This window comes from Salmo salar, chromosome 12, assembly GCF_965601325.2.
Source record: "Salmo salar chromosome 12, fSalSal1, whole genome shotgun sequence".
In the NCBI taxonomy this organism is placed as follows: Eukaryota; Metazoa; Chordata; class Actinopteri; order Salmoniformes; family Salmonidae; genus Salmo; species Salmo salar.
In genome coordinates, this window is record NC_138302.1 from 55,652,521 (window position 1) to 55,676,915 (window position 24,395).

The window sequence follows — 24,395 nt, forward strand, 5'->3', positions numbered from 1 at the left end:
TTATTTGTGCCTCATGCACAAATTCGTTGCTCCTATGACCAGAGAAAGTGAAATATTCCTCAATATTAAGACACCACGAGCTGCTAATAATAAAAACGCAGGGCTACCAATACACTTGGCAACTCATTCATTGCAGCTGCAGCGTGAGTGGAAGTAGGGAGAAGTGAGTTTTATGTTTTGTAAAAGTGTTTGAATCACATTTTTAACATGAACTCACTCAAAAACAGCAGCTCTTTGCTTTATTCTTTGACAGCCACACTCTGGTCATGGTTTTAAAAGTTATGAAATCTCACGTAGGCTAGTAAACTTTGCTGTAGAGTCGTGGAAGCTGTAGGCATGGTAATTTGAGCTAATCAGATTGGCCAGCGCAATTTAGCCACAGCTCTCCTGGTCTGCCGGGTAGCTGGAGTTTGTCCGTTCAGACAAAATAAATGGTTAAAAACGGGAACAATTTGCCTACGGCGCACATTGCTTCTGAATCAAGTGCACCTACCGCCAACAGCGCATGAGAAATCTTTTTTATATGAGCAAAAGGCTTTATCGTTGGCTTTTCTACAAACCTGTTTGGTGATCAACTAGGAATGCCTTGAAGATCGACCAGTTCTAATTCTATAGGTAGAATGTAATAGTGGGCACTTAGAATACAGTGTTTTCTGACATGACAAATAAAATCTATATCTTAATAGGCATACCATGTGTATATTTTATACACACACACCACACACACACACACACACACAGTGCGCCTATAGAAAGTATTCAGACCCCTTGAATTTTTCCACATTTCGTTACGCTACAGCTTTATTCTCAAATTGATTTAAAAATTCTTACAATCTACACACAATATCCCATAACGTTTTGATTTTTTTGCTAATTTATAAAAAATGTAATGTAAATATCACATTTACATAAGTATTCAGACCCTTCAATCAGTATTTTGTTGAAGCACCTTTGGCAGCGATTACAGCCTCGAGTCTTCTTGGGTATGATGCTACAAGCTTGGCACACCTGTATTTGGGGAGTTTCTCCCAATCTTCGCTACAGATCCTCAAGTTCTGTCCAGTTGGATGGGGAGCGTTGCTGCACAGCTATTGTTGGGTCTCTCCAGAAATGTTAGATCGGGTTCAAGTCTGGGCTCTGGCTGGACCACTCATGGACATTCAGAGACTTGTCACGAAGCCACTCCTGCGTTGTCTTGGCTGTGTGCTTAGGGTCGTTGTCCTGTTGGAAGGTGAACCTTTGCCCCAGTCTGAGGTCCTGAGCACTCTGGAGCAGGTTTTCATTAAGGATCTCAGTACTTCACTCCGTTCATCCTACCCTCAATCCTGACTAGTCTCCGCCGCTGGCAATCTTCCCCACAGCATGATGCTGCCACCACCACGCTTCACCGTAGGGATGGTGCCAGGTTTCCTCCAGACGTGACGCTTGGAATTCAGGCCAAAGAGTTCAATCTTGGTTTCATCAGACCAGAGAATCTTGTTTCTCATGGTCTGAGAGTCTTTGCACTGTCAACTGTGGGGCCTTTCCAAATCATGTCCAATATATTGAATTTACCACAGGTGGACTCCACTCAAGTTGCAGAAACATCAAGGATGATCAGTGGAAACAGGATGCACCTGAGCTCAATTTTGAGTCTCATAGCAAAAAGGTCTGAATACTTACGTAAATAAGGGATTTTTTTTATATATACATTTGCAAAAATATCTAAAAACCTTTCTTCGCTTTGACAATCTACACACATACTATATATACAAAAGTATGTGGATTTGGCTATTTCAGCCACACCGTTGCTGACAGTTGTATAAAATCGAGCCCACAGCCATGCAATATCCATAGGAAAACATTGGCAGCAGAATGGCCTTGCTGAAGAGCTCAGTGACTTTCAATGTGGCATCCCACAATTGTCCCAAACTATGTTTGGAATATTTATTTCTTGCACAGAACAGGTCAACCTTTGTACTATGGTGGATAGTAGATTGACGCAGGCTAGTGCTTTTGCTGTTCGTTATGCCTACTCATCTTGTTGGCTGACATATCAAAGCAGAGCTCACACCTTTCAAGCTACTTTTGTTCAAATCATTAGTTGCATCACGCAGCCTTACAATGTATCAAAAAGTATAGCCCAACGTTTGTAGAACTAAACTTACATTACTAACTCTAAATTAAGCATATAGGAGTACCTATTTATTTATTTTTTGTTAACCGCTCAACACAAAAGCCGCAGGTGCTTTCTATTTTATTCAGCTTTGTTCAATTGTATTTTTCATTCTATAAAATAATAAAAACAATAATGCCACGGAATTCTAAGCACATCTTGTCTGCTAAATTAACTGGTGTAGCACACAGCCATTTGGCATAGCCAGATCAGGACCTAACAGATGAAAAACTCAGTATGCTATTCTGTTCTTCTAAAATAGACTACCTTTTCTTCATATCATGCTTCTGTAGACCCGTCTAAAATAAATAATGGATTTGGCTATAAGGTGCAGGCTGTATTAAATGGATATAGACTTTTTTTAAATGTAGATGTTCCAAAGATCTGCATCAGTGGCGTGTAGGCTGTGTGTGTGGAAGTCAGGAGATGCCAAATCTGTTAATTAGACGTCAATTACCGTGAGAACGACAGTTATTTGCTTGACAATTACCGTCTGACAAAATCTTGTGACGGCCACAGCCCTTTACACTCGTACCCGTATGCGGGTTGTGTGGGTTGACTGCTGTAAATTAAGAGGACTCCACGCAGCTTCAAAGATGAGACGTTGAGGATTATAATAAATACTGCTCTGTCATAAAAGCAAGCCAAACCCTCGTGAGTCCAAATGTGCACTTCACATAAAACTTGTCATCAAAACTTGTTATCATGTATGATCACCCGGTTTGATGTAGTTGCAAGATGACATGGCATATCCTTGGTTGTTCTGAAGAATATGAGCTTGTTTGTCTATTGTCAAGAAAATTTGCCGCGGCACACACACCTGAACGCACTCATGACTTCTTTCTACGCAAACCAAAAATGATGATCTGTTTCACTGAATTGCATTGTAATATCGGATTTTAGAACTTAGCTAGTCATGTTGGCAATAGAACCGGCTTTCAAATGACGACCACCTGACCCATATTGCGCTTTATATTTGACCGGTGTTGTGTGAGGGCGGGGATGCAGAGTTGTGTTCCAAATAAAACTAAGTATGCTTTTTTTAGTTTCTCAACGGCACAGCTAGAACTCAAACAAGCACCTTAAATAGGTGCTGTGCACACTTTGGAGAAGTGTATGACCACTTTGGAGAAGTGTATGACCACTTTGGAGAAGTGTATGACCACTTTGGAGAAGTGTATGACCACTTTGGAGACGCCTGTTAGTCCTCTCACTTAAACCCTTGTCATTTTTTGTCTTATGTTGCACCTACCCCACAATTTCCAGGAATATTATGTTCCTGAATGTATCCAGAGTATTTGAAGATTTCTTTTCAACAAATGTGGGGGGAAAAAATACAGTAAATGTAAAATACACATAAAAATCAGTGTAATGTTTGGATTCAGTCGTGTCAGGTGAGCTGTTGTGTCCTCACCTTTTGGTCGAATAATTTTCCCATAATCTCCAAAAACTTTCCTTTCATGGTTATGCATATGCTTTTCATATTTCTTCTATAAACATTTCAAATTGGCCCCATCTATATAGGCCAATTCCCATGAGTGTAAAGGGTTAAGATTGCCCGTTGCACAATTCAAGGACATTAATAAAGACTGACAATATAAATATTAGTTTAGAAGTTGAATTTGTCAAAGTAACATTTACTGCAACTTTTATTGACAGTAGTCGACATGTAGGCCTATATTATTAGCTGTTTGGTTTGCGAGGGGTTTTCCGACAGCACTATTTATTTAGCCTACACGTTAAGTAAAGCAGAAACGTACCAGGTTTGTTTAAACTTCCTATTCGATTAGTCTAGTTTGTTCGCTCTCTCGTTTTTACTATCCTATGTTCTTATTTAGGCTATTCGTAAACAACTTTCTGAGCTGGCCTATAGATTCATTCGATGGTTGATCGCGAAACAGTAGGCCATGCCTAGGCCAACTAGTCACATTGAAATTGAACGGGGATTAAGGAGAAAAAGGGGAAATTAAGATTTTAAAACAATAAGCCAGACAACTGAGTGTCCTCTGCAAAAGGCCCATGATCATCTGAAATAGGAGAAGAGAGGGGGAAAAAAACAGACCCTATCTGACATCTTGTGCTGCTTTGGTGCTCTACGCTCTTTCCACAATCTACATTGTTCTCTTGCATTATGTTAATTGTCCAACTACTTAGGCTATGGCAATTAGGGAAAAGGCCATTTGGCACGTCGCCCTGCTGTGTGCTCACTGCGCTGTTGTGTGCTGCCAGATTCCGGCAGGGCAGCCAAGTCCACTTAAGCTGAACCATCGTTTGTGACATCTCGATGTCGTCCCCGACGACGATGACCGTCAAACACCGTCGACAGACGATGCAATCGTAACAAAATCGCCCAACCTTAAAATGGACTCTCATCCCAACGTAAACAATTCATGAACAGGGACAAGAAACTTACTGTCATTCTTCTAGCCACACCATCCAATTGTGACGCCTCGAGTCTCATTCTCTGGACGATCCGAAGCAGCGATCCTCCCTCTGGTAGGGGCAGTGACCGTAGAGCCAATCCTTTGTTGCCACAGACAAAATGCAACTGGACAGCAGCCTGGTCATTTTTCAGTGCCAGCAGCCCTTGCCACACTATCGGGTACTTCTGCTCAAACAGAGAAAATATTTTTTTTAAGTGATATAAAAACGGAATATAATTGCAAATAGTTTTCCTTTACTTCACTTTATCCTGTCCACTTTGCCCAAAGCTCTTGGCCTTACTTCTCTGGCCCTGTTCAGTTGTCTCTATCCGGTTTTACCCTTTACTCCCCATTTCCATATATCGAAGTGACTCACCGTGAGCAGCTGCACCATGTTGACAGGTTGCTGTCCAACTTGTTTCACCTTGACATCAGCTTGTGACTGGCTGGGATCTGCACCCTGAGGACCAGAACAAAGCGATTTTAGTATAAAGAAGTTGGTTTTCAAACATCATTTAAGACACTACCACATGATCATTTTTAAATTGTGGAGATATAAAATTACATTGAATAGGGTTTAACTCACTAAGGCAGAAGTTATGTTGAGAGGTACCTGGTTGATCCCAAAAGGGGAGGTCTCAGTGATCTGTGAATGGATGGCCCGGGTGTTGGTGTAAATTCCTGGATACTCCGAGAAAGAAGCTCCCGTCCCTGATGGCAGCAGCTGCACCCTTTGGGGGGACGCCATGGCGGCCATACTTGGCCGAAACCCCATCATCCCATCCTTCAGAGGAGAGTGTGGCCTCTTGACCTCTTGTGGCTTTGTGACATCCTTCTCGGACACACCTTTAGTCAGCAGATGTGCCCTGGGAGACATCGACGAGGTGATGTTGGTAGATGTTGAGGAGGGTGGGACAGTCTCTTGGATGTGTCCCTGGTGTGGCTCTGGGGCCGAGCGCTCTCCCTGAGGGTGGTGCATGAGCACACGCAAGTCCCTGGGCGACATGTACGGGTCCAGCTGCAGCCCGCTAAGTAGAGCCCCACGGGGATCCGGCTGCATAGTCTCTGCTTTCAGCTGTGCGGCAGATTGTCTCCCTGTGGCCTGATGGAAGCGCCTGGCATCGTCTTGCTCTCCCTCATGGCCCCTCACATTCCCAGGGTTAACCTTGAGGACTATGTCTCTGCCTACGGCCTGGGGCGAGGTGGGGCGTTGCTGGAGAGGACCAGACCAGGGAGAGGCAAGAGGGTCTCCATGCATCGCGAAACTCATGACAGATAGGGGTGGCGTGTTCACCCTGACCTCTCCTTGGACAAGGTGCCCCATGGGGATTGCTTGGGAGGCACGATGGGGTGACATCCTTCCAATGCCACCGTGAGCACTGTGAGGTTGCATGATGACAGACTGCTCAGGGTGGTGGACACTGGTGACATACTGCTGCATGGCGGGCAGGCCAGAGGGCAGCATCCCAGGGAGGCCTTTGGGAGAGGAGGAGCCGATGGGAGAGGACACTTTAGTGAACGGAGAATGTGGATGGCCTGACTTGCGAGGAGAACGGGGCTCCTGTTTGACCCCACTGAGATGTGAGGGAGTTCTGTCAGTGGCCGAACCGGGAACAAAGCCTACGTGGTTGCCAGCCGGAGAGGGCAGGTGGGGGCTCATTGCAGGACTTATGGCAGAGGTCCAAGATGGTTTACACCCGTCAGCGTTCATAGCGTCAGCCCCATCCACTTTCTTTGGATGCTTCAATAACATTGTGAACTCTGAATGATGGTAACCCATCACTTGTGGATTACCAACTGTCTGCTGGAGCCTCTTCACGACTCCTCCTTGAGGCCCTGATGGGTAGGGAGATTCTAACTTTTCCATACCAGTGTTTTCTTGTTTAATGGAGGAAACCGTTTGTTGCGTCTTAAGGTGCCCATGGTCTGTCTGTATTGGAGGACACTTTGGAGTGTTTGACTGGGAGTGGGTATACATATCTGGTTTTATCTGGGGCATGGACACTAGCTGCTGAGATTCCATGTCAACTACAGTAGCTGGTGGTATCTGGCTGATTTTGGCACTTATCCTCTGTGGTCCCTCCTTGATCTGTCCTGAGTGACTCAACACCACCACTCCCTCTGAGGTATTCACCCTTAGACCTGGGCTGGAGCCTGTACCCAGACCGGAGCTCTCAACCAAGTACCTCCCAGCACTTCCACCCTCTTCGCCAACTGATGGTCCATGGTACGAACCACTGTCCCTGTCCTCCATGCTGGGCGGCCTGTATGTCTGCTTGGAAAGTGGCATGTCCACTACGGGATTTCTGTCAACTGACATATTAACCTTCTCCATGTCAGGTGGATTGCAAACACGACTGATAACAGAGGTGGCAGTGGAGGCGATAACAGAAATAACCGACTTTGACTCAGGGGATGGTAGTGAGGCTGGGGGCCGGACTACAGGCTGAGCTGGATGAAGCCTGTTGTCATTAAGAGAGGTCTTACTAGTCACAGCAACCATTGGGGTATTACTTTCAGGTAGGTGTGGAGGATCCCTAAGGGATAAGGTGCCCAAATTGCTAGGAACAGAACTACTGCATGGGACTGGGAGTGAAACATTCTTGTGCTTCATGAGAATCCTACGCAAGTCACTGTTGTTACGCTCAGTCTCCATGGGCTCAGTGTCAGAGGGAATTGCTGGGTTCTCAAAGGAAGCTGCTGATGTTCTAGGAGAGGAAGGGACACCTGCGTCCTTGGACTGGTTGAGCCAATCTGGTGGGGAAACTGCGATCCTGCTTGGCTGTGTGGGCCTGATGTTTGGCCGGGTTGGGGGTGGAGAAAGTGAAGGTGAGATGCACTCAGGTGGTGGTGGTTGTTGTTGAGGCTTGGGGAGAGTGGGACTTTTGGTTGGGGGGCAGACAGGTTTCAGATGTTGAGGTGGAGGTTGCTCTGCAAGGACTGGAGGTAACTTCGATTCTTTAGGCATGTCCGTAGCCTTAGGAGCCAAATGCTCAGTTTTAGGCTTCCAAGAGGTGGTTGTAATGACACCTGCAGCTGAGGTTGAGGGAATAGTTTCTGGAACAGGCTGTGAATTGGAGGGTATGCTGTCTGATGTGATAACAGTGGTGCTCTCCGGTTCTGATGAAATTTCTTTTACAGGGTCCTTTTTGTTTGATTTTTGGCTCTTAGACCGTTTTGGTGTTTTAGCTCTGCCCTTAGCACCCTTCTTGGGTGTAGTTGGGAAAAAGGACTCCACCTGAATAGGGGATATGTTACTCGCAGGTTCAGCTTCCTTGGTCGGCTGGACGAAGGTTGGAATCTCTAGGTCTGAATCCACAACAGCACTAATTACCGGCTCTTGAGGCAGAGGGACGGGTATATCCTCACCCATAATCGAATCAATGGCAGCAGCAAGTTCATACTCACTAGCAGGATTGGCAGATTTCTCTTCCTCAGTCTCAATTTTTAATTCTGCAGATGGTGTGGCAAGTGGAGTTGGTGACTCTGCTGGGAGGGTTGGGTCTGTCAGTTTAGCAATGTTCTCCACAGCTTGCTCAAGCTCCTGTTCCTGTTGTAGCAAAGTTTTAGGATCTATTGGAGGCTTAGTTTCTGGTGTGCTCTCATCTTTATCCTCGTTGCTAGAACTCACATCTTTTCCTGGACTAGACTCTAATAATGGATCATTAGTAGATTCGCCTGGTTTGGACTTTTTTGAAGAATCATCCCCATTTTCCGGTTCCTCATCCCCCATTTGAAGCAAATCTTTCACCTCAGTGACATTTAGTCTGATCTTCAGGTTCTTGAGGACAGGCGATTTTGGAGTCCGTGTCAAGCGTGGAGCTTTTCCTCTCCCACTCTTCTCCATTTTCTCCAATAGAGGCAGTTCTTCCACGACTGGTGGTTCAGACGCTTTCTCACCAAATGTAGTTCCACTGGCTTTCTCGTCAACAGGGTCCTTTTTCTGCCTGTCTTTATCTCGTGGTTTCTCTGTTCCTAGTTGTTGCTTAACATTCTCCTCTTTCTTTGTCACAGCTGGTGCTACAGTGTCTTCCTTACACGAGACAGTGGAATCCTGCATGGCCAAACTGTCTTCTGTAAAATCCATCTGCTGAGAAACATCTTCAGGTGGCTCAGTTTTGTCCCCCTTCCTACTTGATCCAGTCGCTATGGGCATGGGTAATTGACTTGCCAAAGCTTTATGACCATGAGGAGAATGTCTGCCTTTTGACACTTTTGAAATTCTTTCACTACTCTCTGATTCATTGGAGTCTGTATCCTTGGTCTCCATTTTTGATCTATCCCCTTTAGCTGTTAACATGTCCTCTCCTTGTCGCCGATTCTTAGGGGGACGTCCCCGCCTTGAAGTAATAGGTGCAAGGGAATCCTGCTCTAACGGTTGCTGAGGGGCTGCTTCCTTGTCTTTGTCTCCACCTCGCTTCCGTGCAGTGCGAGGTGACTCAGTTACATCCTTTCCAGCCCCCTTAGTGGCATCTTCCTCAACTGGGGTGGCATACACAGATTTCACATTTCTACGCCTTGCTCTTCCAACAGATATACTCTGCTCTGTGCCATGTTCAGGGTCTGCTCCATGTATGGGAGACTTGCCTGTGGATTTGGAATCTGAGCTTGCCTTTGAAGACTCTGCTCTAGGGGATGATGCACGTTTTGTGCGTTCACTCTTGCGGGTAAGTGGTTTCTCTGAACTAGTTGTTGAAACCAAAGGAGTTAGTGGGACTTGAGGAGACTTACTCTTTTTGTTCTTGGACTTCTGAGGTGGTGAAATTGACTCATCACTGGTTTCATTATCAACAAGCACCTGGGTCTGATTGAGTTCAAGTTTCTTTACCACCTCTGTATGAGTGTCTGTATTGTCAGTGTTGGTATCATCTTTTGAAACCTCCATCTCCTCAACAGGGTTAGGTGGGGTGGAACTTAAAAATGCAGGTGGTAATTCAGGAGGTGCCAGCTCAGGCTCTGGTACAAAACTACTCACTGATGTTTCATGAAGGCAATCACTGCTGGAAGACCGCTCAGGGTTCAACATTTTAATATCCTGAGCTATATCTTCAGATTTCTCTTCACTAGGGGATCTTTTAACTTTTCTCACAGAACGGATGTGCTCAGGGGCTACTAAATTAACAGAAGCAGGGGGCAACATCTCACAGGGAGATATTTGTAGGAGGGGAAGGGGCTGTTCATTTTCTCTGTTTTCTTTTGTCAAAGGTTCTGGGGCAGCTGGCTCTGGACCCTTTGGCTCTGGAGTAAACATGTCATGTATTTCCACTGTTGGAGACATCTCTTTGGGTGGAGACATCTCTTTGGGTGGAAGAGGTGGAGACATTTCCTTGGGTGGAAGGGGTGGAGACATTTCCTTGGGTGGAGACATTTCCTTGGGTGGAAGGGGTGGAGACATTTCCTTGGGGGGAAGGGGTGGAGACATTTCCTTGGGGGGAAGGGGTGGAGACTTGTGCTTGGGTGGAGACATTTCCTTGGGTGGAAGGGGTGGAGACATGTGCTTGGGTGGAGACATTTCCTTGGGTGGAAGGGGTGGAGACATTTCCTTGGGTGGAAGGGGTGGAGACATTTCCTTGGGTGGAGACATTTCCTTGGGTGGAAGGGGTGGAGACACTTCCTTGGGTGGAAGGGGTGGAGACACTTCCTTGGGTGGAAGGGGTGGAGACATCCGCTTGGGTGGAGACATTCCCTTGGGTGGAAGGGGTGGAGACATTTGCTTAAGTGGAGACATCTCCTTGGGCATAAGTGGGGGCTGGGAAATCATGTGGTTCTCAGCAGGGCTAGTTGGTTTAGTCTCTGGATCCATGACCGGTTCTGAGGTTTTAGGAAACGGCAGAGGTTGCTGTTCTGCCTCCGGTGACTTCTCCACCCTATTACTATCAATGGAATCTGCTCTTTTTACTTCATGTAACTGTTGGTCTTTCTGCTGTTGCAGCCGCGTGAACTCCAAAAAGCGGCTATGGAAGAGGACAACTGGTTCTGTGTCAGGCTGCCCATCTGCCAGGCCTTGCTGACCAGTTTGTTGAGCCTGACTTTGCTCAGGGTCCTCATGCTTTCGCTCAAGGTGCTGAAGACGTCTTGAGTCCTGCTCAAAGATTGAGCTGTGTAGGAAACGGGAGGCAAACAGTTCCCTGCGTTCATGTTCCTCTGGCTTGGGCTTGGGGTCTTCCTTCCTGTCATCTAGTTTGTCTTCAGACCCACCACTGCGAATTTTCTTCTTCTTCATGTACCAAGAGGGTGTAGGAAGTGGTGCTGATTCAACCTTTTCAGTATCTTTCCTGCTGTGCAAACCAGCAAAGTGTGAATCATAATCCAAGAAAGACCAGTTGTCCTCCCTAGAGGAGGACAGAGACTTTGCTCGCTCTAGCAGGGCCTTGGTATCTGGTGTGATGGTCTGGTCAAGTGCAAAGGAGTAGAACTTCATCCTCTCCAAAGTGGCAAGCTTGGGGTCTGAAAATCTGTCCACTCGTTGCCTGTCAGAGAAAGGCATAGAAGTAGAGGGCATAGGAGAATGTGGTTTGTGTTCTCTATCCTCTTCAGAATCGGATCGTACTTCCCCAGGCTCCAAATCGTGCAAAATTCCATACTCCAAACGCTTGCGATTGTGTGTATTTTTTCCAATGCCTCTGGAGAAGTTTAAGTCGGGTAAAAAATCTTGCTTGACTCTGCTCTCCCAACGTTTTTCCCGCTCTTCTTCACTAAGTTGTAAAGGAGTGCTTGGCTTGGACATTTGAGTTGTATGTGTCCTTTTGACTGCCAGCTCCAGGTCTGGGTGGCTTTTATCCTCCGTTTTAACCTCCCTGAGATGTGAAGATTCCGCAAAGTCCTGCTCAGCATGATGAGAGAAGTGTTGCAAGCCTGGAGATGCAGTGTTGTGCCACTCAGGATCTTCACTCTTTTGCCGGAAGCTCCTGTAGACACGGTCCCCCCTCTTGGCACTGATATCTGCATCAAATTGCTCTAGTTTCTTGAGTTTATGAGATGGGAAATTATCTGTGACATCTTGAGGTGGCTTGCCCACTTCATGTACCAGACTGCGGTGTTCTAGGTCCTCCGTTTCTAAGCCTTGTGGACTCCCAGCTTTTTCTTGTTTGTCTGGCTCCTGAAGCTGTTGGTGGAGCCTCCTTTGCTCCATCTGTTTGCGGTAACTCTGGGAGAGATCAATATCAAGAGGCTCTTCCTTGACACCCTTGTCATTGTCTTGTGCACCATATTTGAAAGGGCTCTGTGGATCTTGATCTCTTGCATTGTCTTGGTCCATGTTCCCATCATGGGAGAACCTTCTGGACATACTGTGGCTAGGGTGGCGTTTTGAGTCCATAGGGTCCATGCTCCCCTCGGGCAGCTCTTCTTGTCCTCTCATTGCAGGATCCTGACCCTCTTTATGACTGCCAAGAAACACCAGCCTCTCTGATTTGGATCTTGAATCCCTCCGCTGTGAGTCTTTTTGCTGAGCCTTACTGTCACCATCAGTCTCTTTTGTAAAGGCAGTGCTAGCTCCAAAGTCTTGGGGTTGACTCCCATCCTCATCTTCCAGCCTTCTCCTCTTCTGTCGAATGGTTCTCCCACTGGCATCTCCAAAGCGCCTCTTTCTCGCAGCCAACCGATCAGAATCCACTGATGGATCTTTCCCATCATTTCCAGTGTCATATTTTTGGTGTTTCTTGGATCGTGTTTTACCATCCTTGTCTGCGTTCTCACCTTTCCCCGACTCAAGCCTCTCACTTTTTACAGGCTCATGGCGAGAGGTTGACGTGGTCGGATCTGAAGGAGGAGGGTCGTTGTCACCTTTATACCTCTGTCTGTCAAGGACGTCCTGGTCTGACACCTTTCCCCTTCCAGAGCCTCCATCCAGGCTGGGTTCTAGCTCTGTCTCAGATGGTGGGATGCTGGGAGATTGCACCTTCGCTTTCCTTGACTTACTCTTCTCCCCTTTTTCTTTGTCACCTTTCTCCTTTCGTCTCCCCCGCTTGCTCTTCTCAGTCCCAGCAACACGCTCAGGTTCAACCAGTTGGATGTCTTTTTCCAACCTCTCACTCTTAGAGCTGGCTCCATGTTCCAAAGGAGGAGCCTTGTCAGTCTTGTCAAAGCGTGGTGGTGAGAGTGAGCTGCAACTACCACTTCGCTCAGAGGATTGACTGTAGACCCGTCGCTCTGGGTCTCTGGGAGCACGCTCAGATGGTGAAGGGGAGGCAGAAGGGGTGATCGGGCGCCGTGGATGAGAGGGGCTCCACATGCCATGGTCTGCCTCAAAGCGCTCCCGCTCTCTTTCTCGCTCCCTCTGGATGTATGTGTACTTCCGAATGTCCTGCTCAAAAGGATCTCGATAATCCCTGAACTCCCGGGGGTCTTCATGGTAGCGTGGGTCAAAGTGTTCTCCCTGGTAGTGCTCCAATTCAGAATACCGCTCACGGCTGCGGGCAGGATAGTCTCGGCGAGGATCTTCGGGGTAAATGGTGCCAGGGGTGCGTGCATTCTCAAAGTAGGCTCTTTCTGCTGAGAACTCATGGTATGGAGGTCTTGGTCGTTCCTCTCTGTAAAGAAGGGGGTTGTGGAATAGGAAAAAAATAAGTACATTGAAGTGAGATCAAAGTACACCCGAAAACATAATTCAAAGTAATCCCTCAAATACATTCACCTCACATAACAAAATGAGAACTTTACCGTCTTTCAGTTGGAATTTCATAGAAGTCTCTAATGTCTTGCCCAGAGGCCTGCATAGAGCGATAAAAAGCCATCTGACTCTCTTGGCTGGCAAAATCCACCTGCAGACAGAAAACAAATCAACAATTTGTCTCCTTTCATCTGGTTTACTGTGAAACTGTCAGTCACTAATAAGTCACACTCGTTTAGTCATACCTTTATTTTGTTGCCGCCAATCTTCCAGCCTTTGGTCTCCCTGACAGCTGCCTGTGAAAAATCTGTGTTGTTATACAAGATGAGAGCCATCCCCTTCAACCTGTCAAACACCACCTATAGAAAGAAAAGGGAAAATCATGTTTAGAATAACATGTCTAATATAGTCTAATAGAATGTCAGGGACTCAAAAAACATTGGAGGGGGAGAAAAGAGTATGGACCTTGACTACATGTCCATAGCGGCAGAAGTGACGTGTGAGATATTGCTCTGTGATGTTGGAAGCCAAACCGTCCAGCCAAACACATGTTGTGGGCATACTCTTCCCAAAACCCAGCTGCAAAGGAGACAGAACCAGACAAGGATGTAGAAACAGGTGAAAACATATTGCTAAAGTTACTTCACTATCACTGAACGCAATTTCTTTTGTACTAACAGAGTGCATTTGGAAAGTACTCAGTCCCCTTGACTTTTTCCACATTTTATGTTACAGCCTTATTCTAAAACGTATTAAATAGTCCCCCCCTCATTAATATATACACACACACACACACACACACACACACACACACACAATACCCCACACAATGACAAAGCAAAAAAGGTTTTTAGAAATGTTTGCTAATGTGTTCAAAATTAAAAACCGAAATATCACATTTAAATAGGTATTCAGACCCTTTAAATCAGTACTTTGTTGAAGCACCTTTGGCAGCGATTACAGCCTTGAGTCTTCTTGGGTATGACGCTACAAGCTTGGCACACCTGTATTTGGGGAGTTTCTCCCATTCGTCTTCCAGATCCTCTCAAGCTCTGTCAGGTTGGATGGGGAGCACCACTGCACAGCTATTTTCAAGTCTCTTCAGAAATGTTAGATCGGGTTCAAATCCGGGCTCTGGCTGGGCCACTCAAGGACATTCAGAAACTTGTCCCGAAGTCACTCCTGCGTTGTCTTGGCTGTGTGCTGAGAGTCGCTGTCCTGTTGGAAGGTGAACCTTTGCCCCAGTCAGAGCTCCTGAGCAGGTTTTCATCAAGGATCTCTCTGTGCGTTGCTCCGTTCATCTTTCCCTCGATCATGACTAGTCTCCCAATCCCTGCTCTGAAAACATCCCCACAGCATGATGCTGCCACCACCATGCTTCACCGTAGGGATGGTGCCAGGTTTCCTCCAGACGTGATGCTTAGCATTCAGGCCAAAGAGTTCAATCTTGGTTTCATCAGACCAGAGAATCTTGTTTCTCATGTCCTTTATGTGCCCTTTGGCAAACTCCAAGCAGGCTGTCATGTGCCTTTTACTGAAGAGTGGCTTCCATCTGGCCACACTAGCATAAAGGCCTGATTGGTAGAGTGCTGCAGAGATGGTTGTCCTTCTGAGGGTTCTCCCATCTCCACAGAGGAACTCAGGAGCTCTGTCAAAGTAACCATTGGGTTCTTGGTCACCTCCCTGACAAAGGCCCTTCTCCCCCGATTGCTCAGTTTGGCTGGGTGGCCAGCTCTAGGAAGAGTCTTTGTGGTTCCAAACTTCTTCCATTTAAGAATGATGGAGGCCACTGTGTTCTTGGGGACCTTCAATGCTGCACACGTTTTGGTACCCTTCCCCAGATCTGTGCCTCGACACAATCCTATCTCAGAGCTCTACGGACAATTCCTTCAACCTCATGGCTTGGTTTTTGATCTGACATGCACTGTCAACTGTGGGACTTTATATACAGGTGTGTGCCTTTCAAAATCATGTCCAATCAACTGAATTTACCACAGGTGGACTCCACTCAAGTTGTAGAAACATCAAGGATGATCAATGGAAACCGGATGCACCTGAGCTCAATTTTCAAGTCTCATAGCAAAGGGTTTGAGTACTTATGGAAATAAGGTATTTCTGTTTATTTTTTAATAGGTGAGCATTTGTCATTTTGAGGTAGTGTATGTAGATTGATGAGGATTTTTGTTTCTATTTAATACATTTTAGGATAATGCTGTAATGTAACAAAATTTGGAAAAAGGGAAGGGGTCTGAATACTTTCCGAATGCACTGTACATAAGAGGTTAGGGCAATATATATTTAGGAATAATACCTTGAGCCGGTTGCTCCCCAAATACTCTCCATCCATCTTCTTTATAGCTTTGCAGACACTGACAATATCAGAATACTGCACAAATGCGTATTGAGGAACACCATTAACCTTTTTAATGTCAATATCCTGTGGGAGGGATGACAAAATGAAATTTTTTAAATAATTATTTAGTAATTTATTTTTATTTTTAGAGGTGACATTTCACTTGCATAACCTTTCAGTGGCCAGTAACACACATACCACAATCTCTCCAAAGCGCTGAAAGATATCAAGGAGTTGTTGGTAACTGGTGGTCTTCTCCAAGTTGCCGATAAACAGGGTCCTAGTCGCCTTGGGGTGAAATTCATCAATCCGTCCATCCAAAGGCCTGAATTCATTCTCGCTCTCTGTTTCTGAGGGAAAGACTTCTATTACAATCACCAAACAAGACAAGTACACTCAACAGTATGTGAATGAGCCCTCATTACAATACACATCATTAGTATTTAAGGCCCAAGCTCAAATAATGATTGTATTACATTTCAACAATCTAAAACGTTTCATACCAGGGCCGTTCCAGGCAGAAACCTCGATCATCATGCCGAAGAAAAGCTTTCCTTTGGAGACGTTGAGGGCTTTCTCTTGGTCTTCCTGCTGTCTGAAGAACACCAGACCATATCGGTCCTCCAAGGCCCCGTGGATCTGCACGGATGTCACTTTCCCATGTTTCTTGAACTCATGGAACAGTCCATCTTTTAAACTTGTGTCTGGAGAGGGAAAAGGACAGTTAATTGACGGGTCACACAGCCGCATTAAGGACAAAATGAAATGTTATGTAAAGGTTGAAAATCCGAGGGAGAACTTCTTTGATAAGCTAGCTCTACAGCTCACCGTAGCAGAGGAGGTACGCTATTTATTAGTGACCCCCTTCATAATGTCATGGTGCACAGCAAAGTGCAGCCAGAATGCCTGTTTGTGTGTATACTGGTAGCTAGTGGTACTCACCTGTGGAGCGCACTGGTAGGTTCTGCACCCTGATGCCAAAGCTTCTGCGTGGTTCGTCACCTTCCATCACCATAGAGCACGGCTGAGAGGGGGGTGCATGTGTAGCAGAGGACTGAACAGAGCGTGCATGAGACCCATCACTTGAGCTGCTGTTTGAATCGCTGCTGCCAAACGGACAAATGTGAGATAAGAGGGAAATGTTCAGAGGGTCTTCAGCTAACATTACGTCTGTATGCATCTCAGGTCAGTGAAATTCTCTCCATAATCCTACAGTCAAACAATGTATTTTAAACTCTTTTACAACTGGGTAAATTGAATGTTCCCATCTCTTGCACACGTCTAGAACAGACTAATTGACTGAATTGTGCTCCATCCATAACAAATAAACATCCGCACCATCACAAAAGCACATCCTACCTGCCACTGCCGGTACTGCTGGTGCTGCTGACAGAATCAGAGCTAGAGGACCTACTGCGGGACCTAGAGCGTGGACCTCTACCTGGGGAGAGGGGGGCTCTTTTGGGGGAATGGGGGGCTTTGGGCGTTTGCCCCGTGGTCCTTTGCGGGGAGGGGTGTCGAGATTGTGAAGAATGAGATGACCGACTGCGGCGATGATAAGTTCTGTCAACACGACGCCCTCGGTCATCTCGATAGGGGTCGCGCCGCGCAGCACTAGACAAGGTGAAGGGATCTCCTCGAATCCTGGACTCAAAATGAGGCTCCGGGGTTTCAAAGCTCCCACCCATAGCGCTGGCACTTCCAGGCCCAGGGCTAACTCCAGCTGCAAACATGGTGCGATCGCGGTAATAGTCTGCGTTGTAGTGACGCTGTCTATCAAAAGTGCCACCGCGCTCATGGTGTCCATAGGGGCTGTGATCATACGCACGCTCCCGGCTCTCTGAGCTGTTGGAAGACACATGCAAAGGATGGATAGAAAGGGAAGAGAGGAGAGAGAGAAAGAGAAAGAGGGGGAGAGAGTCTGTTATTGTGACTCCAAAAATACTTATAGAAAAACTTGCAGATAACTAATGACGTTTCAAATAGGCAAGTGCACTGTTAAAACGTCAACTTAAAACACAAACAAAACCGGAATGCTGCGGAGCGCTGGTTCTATAGAAGACAGTGGTTTGTGATTCCATTAGGAACAATAGAATACATTAGGGCATTTGGTCAATTCAAACGACGGTAGGTAGGTAGTACATTTTATTAGGTCCTTCTCTAGTATTTATGCTGACAGACAATAGCTTGTATACGTTAATAAAATGGGGGCAGATCTATTTTGATAGTGGCATAGAGCAAGGTCAGGTAACCCAAGGACATGAAACCAAATATAAAGGGCCATGCTAAGACTAAAGAATCCATCTACACACATTGTGAGAATTTATTTTCTTTTGGCTAAACGTAACACTACCACAACCGTAATGATGGGCTGGAAAGCTGTTGAACTCTACCGTTGACTATAATCATCTGGAATCTGTGTCATGTCACATTTGGCAAATCCTACTCCCTCAGATCAAATACCACTTCTGAATCAAGTAAGAACAGGGGGGTCTCGTAGGTGAGAGAAATGCTGGCGGACCTGCTGGAGCTTAACTAGCCTATATTAAGCCACCTAGTAACAAGGAGGAGCAAAAGCATAGAAGGGAGAGAGAAAGACAGGAGAGAGGGAGGGACAAAAATAAGAGAGCGAGAGAGGAAGGAAGACAAGCCATTGGCACAGATGGTGTCTGCAGAAGCCCCCTGGCCCAAGCAGCTGTGTCTTTTTCACTAAAAGCTCTAACAATTAGTGCAGGAGACGAGGAAAGAGACAAGGGTGCAAATCTGGGTTAGGAAAAGAGATGCAGAGGGCAGGACAATACCAACCTTTTCCAAAAGCGGTAACCGAATCTATAATCCCAAATACAATCTAGGACAGAATGGTGTGAGCAGGATTTAAAAAAAAAGAAAAAAGAAAATTGAGCAAAAATGTTTATTTTGTCATCGTGCGTATAGTCTTCGACGTTCGAGAAGAACAGCAGGTCAGGTAGGTATCTGAGGTATAATCCATAATTTCTTAATCTCTTTGTTTGATGGAAAAAGGAAGAAAACAAAATAACCAAAGCAATGGATTTCTTATGACAAATATTGATGCAGTAGTAAAGGTATGATTTGGAAAAAAAACGATGAGTCACACATAGCAGTGCATTCCAAAAGTGACACTAGAGATGGGCCAGACTGAAAATATATGTCCAATTTGCTTATGGTAACCTAATATAAAGAAGCAAAAAAAGCATGAGTTGTCTGCATACTAGTGTCCAAAATAGAGACCGGTATTATTCCTCTTCAAAACTAGGAAGCCAGTTTGCATACACTCCTGTAAAAAAACAGTATCTTCTCTCACCAAAATGCATGGAATAATCCTAGTCCACCGCAACATAATTAATTCCTTAAAATAGGCCTATTACATATCCCAACGGCAAAATAGACCGTCTACTCCCATCACTTTGTGTAGATGACATCCTCTTCAGGCTTCATTCGATTTTCGCTGAAAATGCAGATGTTTCTATTCTTTGTTCGTAACCCAAACCAAATATTGATGCTGAGAGGATATACAGCTAAATCCACACTGGAGCGGAATAATCCAGCAATGGAAATGCGGTTACACGTGTACATCCTATACCCAACATCCTTACATCCAATACGGGGGTTACATCCATTCTTCCATGAGGCAGGTACATCCAAAATGCATGTCTTCAGTTGTCTTCGTGGCCATCGCTCTCCCCAAAAATTATTCCATGGAATTTCTTGGTGCGTGTTCTGTTACTCCTCAGTTTCTCTTTAGTTCCTTTTGATATAAGCACCTTACTAAATTACAATTATACCCTGTAAAATATTGTTTCCTTGTCTGAAAATGATCAATTAGCGGTGAATTATGTACTGATGGGGCACTGTGATGACTGATGCCTAGCCAATTTACGTCCTTACAATGGAAACTTACATCCTTTGGTCCATGATGTTATTTAAATCCAGACAAGTAGCAGACATCCTTGGTTTGGAGACATCCAGAAAAATTGTTTATGTCCAGCAGTGGAAAAAGGTGGTGAATGGAAAAAATACTCCCTGTCTTTTCTGATGTATAGTCCATACGTAAATTAACCTGTCCGAAAATAATTCTCAAGAAAATATAGGGGTATTAAATCCATCACAGGCAACGATTTACTTCCAAGCAACGACGATCCCAGGTAAATCGTGGTTAGAATCCATGGTTCGGAAAATCTAATTACCCAAAAAAATTCACCAGGATAAATTCCAACAAATGTCATATATCCAAACTCACCAGGATATTCCCCACAGGTGTAATATCCAACTTGAAAGCAGGATACGTCTCACACAATAAATCCAAAATTTTGAATGATAATACCTCATATCCATACCTTTAAATGACCAATAGATTTGCATAAATATTTCACTTAGATCCCGCGAGAAAGGACAGGTCTGTGCAGACGGAGAAGGGATCGTTTCCTAGGTTACCTTTATATGAAACTGTAAAGAATATATTCTCCTTGTTCTATTAATAACCCAACAAGGAAATCATGTGATTGCGGGAGAATACTTTTTTTTAACTGACACCCTGATCCCTCAGAGGTGACCATGTCCACTTACCCATCTCTTATCCGTTCATAACGCCCCTCTCTGGTGTGAAGGGACACTGGGGGGCCAAACACTGGACCCACTGCCCCCCTAGAGAATCCTGAAACATCCCGCCCGTGACTGCTCGAGGGGGGGTTGTCATCAAGGCCCCGAACAGCACTAGGGACAGACCCAGGTTCATTGTAGTCAGTGCGCAGGTCCCTGTCCCCCATCTTGTTGACAGCATTGTGAGCCTTCTGTGCACTTTTGATATCCACAAAATCCACAAAGGCTGCCACGCCGCCCTCCGAACCACGCTTCCGCAGGACCTTGACGCTCTCGACGCGTCCATAGCTGAGGAGCAAGAACAAAAAGGGAAGAGACGTCACACTTTATTGAGAGGACTATGTACGCGTCCCTTCACTCATGAGCATAATAATCTGTTGGAAAAACATAATTAAACAACAAAGAAAACACAGGAGGCTGCTTTTGCCAGCCAATTAGTCAAATTAACATTAGTGGAGGGCCAAGCCTTTTGTGACCTTGGTGTGGTAAAAAAACTAAATAAAGAAATGTCTTTGCTCATCTTAAAGGCCCACCACAGGGCAATTCTGTTTTTCCTCTGTTTTGTATCATATTGTACAACAGCTGAAGAAACTAACACCGTCAGTGTGAAAATTGCTGGATCAGTGTTATTCCTGAAAGTTGCTGGTTAAAAATACAATCTACACAAAACCTTTAAATCAGTAGGTTTGCATGGGCGGGAGTTTCAGCTTTTCCATGGTGACATCAACATGTGGTCAATTGGTTAAAGGCCCAGTAAAGTCAAAAACTAGATTATTGTTTAATTTACATATCATTTTCCACACTGAGGTTGGAATAATACTGTGAAAGAGTATTCTGAAAACACCACTTGAAATTTCAGCTTGTTTTGGTGGGATGGAGTTTTGGCCTTCCATGGTCACATCACCAGGTGGTAAATTATGTAATAGACTAATAACAAAAGAGAGTTCAGATCCTCTCTGCCAAAAACAGCTAGTTTTCAGTTTTCCCCTCCCCACTCTGGCTGTCCATGCAAAATTCGTGCTTGAGAAATAGGTTTGCTAAAATGAAATTTTTGCCCATTTGAATAGAAATCTATTTATTGTTACCCAGATATAATTTTATATTGCTATAAAACAGCGGCAGTGGCCCTTCTAAGCTATTCTACAGGTCAGGAGTTGTAGATATTGTCAGTTGGTCTCATTCTACCCCCTTCATAGACAAACTGCTTTAGCGCCTACTTAAAGATAGTATCTGTTCATATCAGTGAGAAACAAATCTCAAAAAACAAAAAAGGTTCATCCTTAAGAGTAAGTAACATAATACAAAGATCCCCATTAAAATCTGTCAGTTTAAGCTAGAGATACCTGTTTTGCATGGGCTGCGTCTCAATCCACCACATCCGCCTATAAAGTCACCCTTCTGCATCTGCGGTGGAAGGTGGCCGAGCAACAGACGTGTTTGTCAGACCATAAGACATGCCGAAAATTGGTCTTCTCACGAAAACTGCTAGCATTCCAACGGTTTCACCAACAAACACGACGGTGTTCTCCATTTTGCGCTACGACCCCCTCAAGCACCAAGGGACTTGTCACTAGTCGGTAACGCAGATGTGCCAACTAATGTCTGTAGCGCCCAAACCATTTGGGCTACAAACTAATATTATCCGACTGTGGAACGGCAAGACTCACGATGGCGTTCTCAGTTTTACTCTACGGCCACCACGTGTCACGGGACTCGTCTGAAGGTAACCCATACAAATGAATGGAAGAATGGAGGTAGTCTTTTGCCAACAAAAAGGGGTTAAATGTGTCGAAAAATATATATAAAGCAATCCTGAGCTTTCTAATATTTCCTAGATATAGGACAGACAATTCAAAACCTTATTCCCTATGATTTTTTTTGACTGTCTGCCATTTATGAATGTGTTATTCAATGTGTTTCTATGGGTTATAAACTCAGCAAAAAAAGAAACGTCCCTTTTTCAGGACCCTGTCTTTCAAAGATAATTCATAAAAAAATCCTAATAACTTCACAGATCTTCATCGTAAAAGGTTTAAACACTGTTTCCCATGCTTGTTCAATGAAACAAACAATTAATGAACACGCACCTGTGGAACAGTCGTTAAGACACTAAGAGCAATTAAGGCCACAGTTGTGAAAACTTAAGACAGTAAAGAGGCCTTTCTACTGACTCTGAAAAACACCAATAGAAACATGCCCAGGGTCCCTGTTCATCTGTGTGAACGTGCCTTAGGCATGCAGCAAGGAGACATGAGGACTGCAGATGTGGCCAGGGCAATAAATTGCAATGTCCGTACTGTGAGATGCCTAAGACAGCGCTACAGGGAGACAGGATGGACAGCTGATTGTCCTCGCAGTGGCAGACCACGCGCAACACCTGCACAGGATCGGTACATCCGAACATCACACCTGCGGGTCAGGTACAGGATGGCAACAACTGCCAGAGTTACACCAGGAACGCACAATCCCTCCATCAGTGCTCAGACTGTCCACAATAGGCTGAAAGAGGCTGGACTGAGGGCTTGTAGGCCTGTTGTAAGGCAGGTCCTCACCAGACATCACTGGCAACAATGTCGCCTATGGGTACAAACCCACTGTCGCTGGACCAGACAGGACTGGCAAAAAGTGCTCTTCACTGACGAGTCGCGGTTGTCTCACCAGGGGTGATGGTCGGATTTGCATTTATCGTCGAAGGAATGAGCGTTACACCGAGGCCTGTACTCTGGAGCGGGATCGATTTGGAGGTGGAGGGTCCGTCATGGTCTGGGGCGGTGTGTCACAGCATCATCGGACTGAGCTTGTGGTCATTGCAGGCAATCTCAATGATGTGCATTACAGGGAAGACATCCTCCTCCCTCATGTGGTACCCTTCCTGCAGGCTCATCCTGACATGACCCTCCAGCATGATAACGCCACCAACCATACTGCTCGTTCTGTGCGTGATTTCCTGCAAGACAGGAATGTCAGTGTTCTGCCATGGCCAGCGAAAAACCCTAGATCTCAATCCCATTGAGCACGCCTGGGACCTGTTGGAGCGGAGGGTGAGGACTAGGAGCATTCCCTCCAGAAATGTCCGGGAACTTGCAGGTGCCTTGGTGGAAGAGTGGGGTAACATCTCACAGCAAGAACTGGCAAATCTTGTGCAGTCCATGAGGAGGAGATGCACTGCAGTACTTAATGCAGCCCCTTTGTTCATTATTCCATTTCTGTTAGTCACGTCTGTGGAACTTGTTCCGTTTATGTCTCAGTTGTTGAATCTTATGTTCATATAAATATTTACACATGATAAGTTTGCTGAAAATAAACAGTTGACAGTGAGGACGTTTTTTTTGCTGAGTTTAGTAGTAAAGTCCAAATTTTATCAAATAATTTCTCTCTCTCATATATAAATAAAGGGGTCCTAAAATTCAAAATCAAATAGCTAAATGATCCATGGTATGACCATATTAAAACAAATCCATATGTTAACTTAGAAGTAGAAGCCACCTCCCCCCTCACGGCTTAGACTTTTATAGTTTGTTTTACTTTATAGGGTTAAGGGTTCCCACACAGTCATATCTTAAGTTTACAAAAGACAGACTTTAGACATAGGCAGCCACTTGTGCTAATTATCTAGCGTGCTCCGAATACCGTAGCAGGGTAGGAAGTGTCGTCCGTCAACTGAGACACAGAGCTTGTGGATCTTTGCAAAACTGCTACAGTAGGTGTAACTTTTTTGTTGAAAGATTTTTTCCTTGCTGATGTGAAATGCGAAAGGGGCATATCAGCATATGTTTCGAAAACTATGATTAACATTTCTAAACGCTAAACATTTGAAAACCCTAGGTACGGAGAAGAGTTTGAGAGCTACACTACAGGCTTGCTTTAATATGAACACATTAGTGAGCATGTCTAAAAGAGGGTGCTCTTCAGTAGTTGTACACTGAAACACTAGATCCTTGTGCAGGTGCACACAGTGCTCATGTTCACTGAATCTGGCGCTTAGCTGAAAGCAGTGCTTGACTTGGGCCAGAGCAACATACTGGCACTTCAAATTTCTGGGGAATTGCGTACTGGCTCTTCTATAAAAAAAGTAGCTTATCGCCGGCCCAGATTAACAGAGACAAAAATGCTTGATCAAAGCGGAATCCGCATTGAATAGCAATGGAGCGGGCATTCATTTCTTGATTCCGCTTTGATCAAGTTTATTTGCCGCTAGTCTGTGAATCTGTGTGACAGTAGGCTGCTAGAAATTGT

At 45.2% G+C, this 24,395-nt stretch overlaps 1 protein-coding gene across 6 annotated transcripts in view; it reads right to left on the minus strand.

Annotated features, from left to right (window-relative positions):
* LOC106565133 (msx2-interacting protein) overlaps window positions 1–24,395 on the minus strand; it is a 31,360-nt gene that overhangs the window by 4,525 nt on the left and 2,440 nt on the right. For 2 of the 6 annotated variants that reach the window (XM_014131906.3, XM_014131905.3), the window contains exons 2-13: window positions 20,127–20,447; window positions 16,902–17,387; window positions 16,485–16,648; window positions 16,046–16,246; window positions 15,741–15,892; window positions 15,501–15,626; window positions 13,655–13,768; window positions 13,435–13,548; window positions 13,240–13,340; window positions 5,165–13,109; window positions 4,955–5,038; window positions 4,569–4,763 (exon numbers count right to left, since the gene is read on the minus strand). In XM_014131906.3, coding sequence (XP_013987381.1) covers window positions 4,569–4,763; window positions 4,955–5,038; window positions 5,165–13,109; window positions 13,240–13,340; window positions 13,435–13,548; window positions 13,655–13,768; window positions 15,501–15,626; window positions 15,741–15,892; window positions 16,046–16,246; window positions 16,485–16,648; window positions 16,902–17,387; window positions 20,127–20,447 — 10,003 coding nt within the window. Of the gene's footprint in view, window positions 1–4,568; window positions 4,764–4,954; window positions 5,039–5,164; window positions 13,110–13,239; window positions 13,341–13,434; window positions 13,549–13,654; window positions 13,769–15,500; window positions 15,627–15,740; window positions 15,893–16,045; window positions 16,247–16,484; window positions 16,649–16,901; window positions 17,388–18,347; window positions 20,098–20,126; window positions 20,448–24,395 lie in introns of those variants that run through there. The other 4 variants (XM_014131907.3, XM_014131909.3, XM_014131910.3 and 1 more) reach the window with 4 other exon arrangements.